At 58.2% G+C, this 5,970-nt stretch overlaps 1 protein-coding gene and 1 long non-coding RNA gene across 2 annotated transcripts in view; both read right to left on the bottom strand.

Annotated features, from left to right (window-relative positions):
• LOC118164870 lies at nt 1-3,991 on the bottom strand. Its single transcript, XR_004749708.1, has 3 exons — nt 3,774-3,991; nt 2,319-2,409; nt 1-41 (listed from the first exon to the last, which is right to left on the bottom strand). It is a non-coding gene; the product is annotated as an uncharacterized LOC118164870 (long non-coding RNA).
• ESCO2 (establishment of sister chromatid cohesion N-acetyltransferase 2) overlaps nt 1-5,970 on the bottom strand; it is an 11,694-nt gene that overhangs the window by 5,501 nt on the left and 223 nt on the right. The window contains exons 2-3 of the mRNA XM_035322044.1: nt 3,774-4,770; nt 2,319-2,409 (exon numbers count right to left, since the gene is read on the bottom strand). Of these exons, the coding sequence (XP_035177935.1) occupies nt 2,319-2,409; nt 3,774-4,770 (1,088 nt within the window). The remainder of the gene's footprint in view (nt 1-2,318; nt 2,410-3,773; nt 4,771-5,970) is intronic.

Genomic DNA, 5,970 nt, shown 5'->3' with positions numbered 1-5,970 from the left:
AGCGCTGAATATGGGGTAGACCTCAGCATTCGCAGACGGAGCTGGAAAAAGACAAAGTGCAATTATTTGCTTCGGTCACCTTTCGGGGCAGGCACGGGAAGAGGGATCCAAGCAGCGAGGGGAAGTCGGATGACCTGGAAGCCGTCACCGCCGGGGTACAGAAACGCGGCGTTGGCGAGCGGCGCCCGCCCCCTCCTCGCCTTCCCATCTGCCTGAGGCTGACCAGCCCGCCCGGAGCGTTCCCCTCCGGCGTTGGCAATGAGGAACATCTCCTCCAGCAGTTTCTTTGGCAATTAGCGGAGTTCATCAAGCACAGGTTCCTAATTTCCCCTCGGTCTGGCCGAGGCAGCTCGTGGGGCTGTTCTGCCCCGGGATCTCAGACGCAGCGCCGGGGTGCTGCTCCCAGCCTGCGCGTCTTGCGGGGATTCAGCAGGGAGAATTTAATCAAGCACAGCTCATCCAGTTACTAATTAGGAGCACTTCCCCTCGAGTATAAACAGGGGAAGTGCTCGGCTGCTTTCTGCTAACAGAGACCTCTCGGTAAGCGCAGGACCAGAAAGGGAGGAGCAGAAATAGGAGCCGGCAGCCCCCAGAACAGGACACAATAAAAACGTCTCTCCCTGATATCAGAAGGGGAAGGGATCGGGAGTCCCGAAGAAGGCAGCGATAAATAGCAAAAAGCCTTCAATTTTCCTGGAAAGGTGGGATCTTAGAGGGGCAGGACGCTTCCTGGGAAGGGCCCCAACAGGCAAATAAGGTCGGGCAGTTTGGGGAACGTGACGGCAGCAGGAGGAGACAACAGGAACGGGAGCCTCCGGAAAGAAAGGTGGGATCAGGGCCTGAAACGGGGCCAGCAGCGGAGCGTGAGGCTCCCCAGGACACCGAGAGGGGCACAGCACAGAAATACGACCGTCGGGAAAACAGCCTTCACAGCCCCGAAGTCAAGGAAGTTCCCACGGGGAGCAAGCGTAAAGAAGAGAAGAAATAAAGGGATCAGCTCAGGAGCGCTGGCGGCTTCCTCGAGAGATGAAGACCAGAGTGGAGCAAGAGGCAAAGAAGGCTGAATCGGGGGATTTTTGCTCCCTGGAAGCGCAGGGAATCGCAGCGGGGACAGAAATCCCCGGGGGAAACACGTCGGGAAGGCGGAGGGCTGAAAGCAGGAACAGCACAAGGCAAAGTAATCTCCTCCTAGGAAGCCACGGGGCCAAGAAAGCGTTGGATGATTGCGAGAGGAAGAGCCAGGGGCGAACGCCGCTCGGGGAGGAAGACGTCAGGCCGCGACACGGGGCGCAGCGCCTTTTTAGTCGGGTCATCAATGAAATCATCACCCGGGAGCAGATCGGGAGCTCAGCTAAGGCCTAAGAGACGTAACAGCTTCCACGCCGCGGGAAGGAAACGCCCGGGTAAATTCCACGTCCTCAGATTAGCAAGGGCCGGGTGGACCCGAGGCTGCCGGGGGTAGAGGAGCTATCGCTGCCAGCTGGTGAAAGGCAGGGGGTCGGGATCAAACCCCACAAAACCGCGCGTGCAGGAGGCTGAGGCCAGTGCATTATTTGTGCCTTATAAATAGCCGTGAGCAAACAGAGTCCCTTCGATGGCCTTGGTATGCCCAGGAGAAGAATAAAAGCCTCGCGGTTCGTTCCTGCTCCCTGACAATTCCCTTCTGTTAGGGGGGGAACTCGGCGAACCTGCCGTAAGAAAATGGGGAGAGGTGAGGGGGCCGCCGCCGTCACGCTGCGGTAATTAGCGTCCGTAATTCGCTGCCGAGACGAGAAATGCAGAGGGGAGCTCCCCAGGCCACCGGGCCTCTGACTCTGGACATTAGCTAGCAGGCAGGGACGTGGGGGAGGTTGATTTGAGGAGCGTTCCGACGCTGGAAACGGTTGGAAACAGCGAAAGAAGGACGAGGGGAAGCACGAGGGGAGTGCCTGGCCAGGGGGGGTTGGCGCGGAGGAAGCGAGCAAACGGCGTCGGGTGCCCGAGGGTCAAGATTTAAGGGGAAAGGTGAAAGAACTGGGGGTAACACAGCCCACGAAGAAGACAGCGGGGGAAAAACTGGGGTTTGCTGAGCACAAAGGCGAAGAGGAAGGGCAGTTGAGGCACCGATTGTTTCCGTACGGCTCGCCACGAGCACCGATCTCCATCTCTGTCGTCTCTGCCCAGCTTTTTGGAACGCAAACCCATAGCGCGGGCTGGGAACCGGGCAGAGCTGCTCTCGGGGAACAGCAGGCGTCCTGACAGACCTCAAAAAGCCTCTTCCACAGCGGTGCCCCACAGCACGAGAGGCCAGAGGCCCAGAGAGGCGGCGTCCAACTTACCTCCCTTGTCCCCTTTGCGCGGAGATCGGCTCGGAGGAGTAACGTCGACACCCGACTCCCGGCTCGGGGCAGCAGCGATGTCCTCAGCACCCTGTGAATTGAGGCAGTTCCGTTAGGGTCAGGGGAAGGCTCCCAGCTCTCGGGGGAGCAGCTCCAGAATCCCCTAGAGTCCGAGCACCCCTGCCAAGGCGCAAGGAGAAACTCAAGTCCTGTCTATCTCCAGCCGCTGCTGCCTCCTGCTGACAGCAGGTTATTTCTCGCCACGGTTCCTTCCCTAGCACGGGCTCAATTCCGAGAGCCCCCCCCCCTATGCGCTGAGAAATTTGGGGTGTGAGGTTGTTCCAGGTGTCCAATTAACGCAACACCGACCCGAGCAGGGTCGACGTGACGTGAGCAGGGAACACGAGCACTGTTTCAGTCCCTTATGCACCCGTCCGGCGCCTTTCAGACCAAACTAAGGGCTAACTTTCCTTCAGACCCTGGGGGATTTTTTTTAATTTCAATTATCCAAGCGATTTCCTTCCTGAAGGAACAAGATCCCCCCCTCCCACAGTACTTCAACGGGGAGCTTAAAGAAAGCTCCGCATCGAAACACTTTGAGGTCCGAAGGGACAAACCCATCAAGGAGGGGGAGGGAGGGAGGGATTCTAAAACTACTGGGGAAGCCACTCCTCTGCAGCGGGCCCCCAGTCAACACAGCGAAGGATTTCCCTTTATTTACTTATTTTCACTGCCTTGTGTCATTGCTCTGCTTATTTTTTTCCTGCCTCGGTCTGCTGCAAGCCTCTGAGAAGGACCGGAGGCCTGCATCGCCCGCTACCCGACGTTGTCTCCTCCATCTCTCCTCTTCCACTGTCTGCCATCCCTCGAGAATCAGACAATTAAATTACAATTAAAGGGAACGAGGCGCTTGGTGGGTTAACGGGGCGGTTATTTACAACCAGGGACGTGCAGCACTGAGAGATCTGGGGCGCGGGGCTGGTTTTTTTTCAGTATTTCCTTAGAAACAAACAGCTGCGGGTATCGGTGTCGGTTGCTGAGCTCAGCCTTCCTGGGCTCACAGCCACGCGCCTTCCCAGCTTCCGGAGGCCTGGCACATAAATTCTTTTAAAATCAAAGCTTGCCAAGCTGATTTCTGGCCTTCAACCCTGAAAGCGGACCGAGGCCAGGCTGGGCCGTGCTGGTTTCGCACCGAGTTGGTGTTCCCAGCGCCCCGTGCTCCTGATTAACCCCACCAGAACGTGCCGCCTTCACATCAGGCACCGGGAGCATTTTCGAGGGGTAGAGGTTGCTTGCGCCTCTCCGGGGAGCTCCTGAAAGCTCTCAGCTCCCCCAGCTCCAAGAAGTGGGGGGCTCCGAGCCAGCACCTGCAGCGTGCCAAAAAGTTGGAGCTCGTCCCTTCCAGCTCGCTCAGCGCACGTCACCCCAACGTGTCCCGACCCCTCCACCACCTACCGCGTTCTCCGCGTCGCGGTCCTCGGCAGCGGGAGGCTCGGAGGGGTGGGAAGGAACAGCCGGGGCGCCCCCCCTGCTCTGCAGGGACACGTTTCCTTCACAGGCTGCGCCTCTCTCTTCGTCCCCACGGCTCAAGTCCTCCCCGCTCTCCTCCTCTCCCTCCTGAGGCGCAGGAATCCTGCTCTGGGTACCACCCACCCGGGGATTTTCGCTTGCGGGGGCTGAGCGAGACGTGCCAGCTGTCCCTGGCGCGGCCCTGGGGGGCGTCTGGGGACATTTGGGGTCTCCGGGTGCTTTTTTGGAGTGCGACCTCTTCCTGGCAGAAAAGAAGGCCGCCCCCGCCTGCAGCTTCAAGGCCGGTTTCACCGTCATGCTGAGGACGCGGAAGGGCGAATCCATCTTCTTTTTCACCAGGCAGGGAGCGTTCTCCTTCTCCACGCTGGGCTTCGCAGGCGGGACGTCTGCCTTTACCTTCTTCACTGCCTTGGCGACAGTTTTGGGGACAGTTTTGCCGGTTTTGGTAGCTGTTGCAGGCCTGGCCGGCCTGGAGCTCGCGTTCCTGCTGAGGTTTGTGTTCACCTTCTCGGTCCTGCTCGCAGCCAGGGCATTTTCAGCACCGCTCCTCTCCCCGGAAGCGAGGTTTTCATTCAGCTGTTTCCTCTCGATGAGGGTAAGGTACCGCTTCTCCTTGCTGTAGAAAGACACCACGGGCACAACGGGCCCGTAGGCGGCAGCGGCCTCTGGGGATGATTTACCGGAGAGCTCCCTCGGCGCAGCGTTGGGGACGTCGGCTGCCCGCAGGGGGGAAACATCCAGCCTCCGGGACGGCGCTGGCTTCACGGGGACGGCCTCGTTTTCCTTCAGCTCATCGCCGGAGCCCGGCGACCATTTTATCTGAGAGGCACACCAGTGCCTCCTGGATTTCTTGCGCGGAGACAGCCCGTCGACAAAACCGACCGCCGCCCTTTTCACGGGAGTCTCGAAGGCTAAGGATGGGCTGCGAAAAGAATTGCAAAGGAAAACATCACGCACGCCATCGAAAGCTTTCCAGTTCTTGCTTTGCTCACATAAACCCTTCACGTTTCGCTCAGCTGAGTGCCTGGACCAGTAGGTGCCTATAAAAAAATGGAGATCTCAGGAGACCCACGACTGCCTTCCCACTCCCCGCGTGTTCTAAAGAGCGAATCAATTCCCCAGCTGAACTCGTTAACCTTAACCCCAGGCATGTGGCCTGCTGGAGCAGCACCGACGCCATCAGCACTACCCAGACTTAAGGAGAAAAGCCCTGGTTTCCTTCGGGCCACCTCTCCCACCTCAGATTTGTGCTCCTGAGGAGTTTTGTGTGTCCGCCGCTGCCACGCGCGGGGTGCTAGAGGTGAGGGGCGGGGGGGGAACCCCTCCAGATTTTACACCGGTTCCTGGAAGGCACGAGCTGAAGGCTCACCCTGAGAGGTATTTGGGCACCCAAGCCCTGTCAGCGCTGCACTAACAGCTCGGGAACCTTCCAGCCCGAAGGAGATTTACACAAAGGACCCATTCAGCTGCCCCTGCCGGGCGCGCGGCGAGGCATCCCCCCGGCAAACACTGACACCCCATCGCAGGAATTTGGCTTTCTGACCCAGAAATAAAACCTCGCTCCCGGTCCGCCCCCTCAAAATAGTTTGTGGGGGAGGTACGGGCCTGAGAAAAACCCGTTCTGCGCGTGGGAAACGAGCTGCTCCCCGTCACGGCCGGCGACTCAACCTACGGGGCAAAATACCTACTTTTCGGGCACGGGCAAGAAAGGGACCCTTGGAGGCCTCTCAGATAATTTGTGCCGCCTTTGAAGTACCTCTGAGGTGCCTGCCGAGGTCCTTCCGAGCAGAGGAGGCTTTTCCACGAGGAGCTGTGAACTTCAGGGGTTTATTTCTGATATCACTCAGAACCACCGCAGTGGGGGGTTTTTTTCCTGCTTTACGTCAAAATCTTTGGAGGGTTTTAGATCCCGAACTGAGCCTACGTGCAGCAAAACGTTGGTTTGTTTTGGAAATAAAGCTCCAGATTGATTTTATGAGGAAAAAATAAAGGTTATGGGGGGGTTAACGCACCTGTCAGGGGGCTGTGGCTACTTTTATTATTAAAATAAAGCATTAAATTGATTTTATGAGGAAAAAATAAAGGTTTAGGAGGGGTTAACACACCTGTCAGGGGGCTGTGG

Source organism: Oxyura jamaicensis, chromosome 3 (genome assembly GCF_011077185.1).
Source record: "Oxyura jamaicensis isolate SHBP4307 breed ruddy duck chromosome 3, BPBGC_Ojam_1.0, whole genome shotgun sequence".
In the NCBI taxonomy this organism is placed as follows: domain Eukaryota; kingdom Metazoa; phylum Chordata; class Aves; order Anseriformes; family Anatidae; genus Oxyura; species Oxyura jamaicensis.
This window is presented reverse-complemented; position numbering and strand designations above follow the sequence as displayed.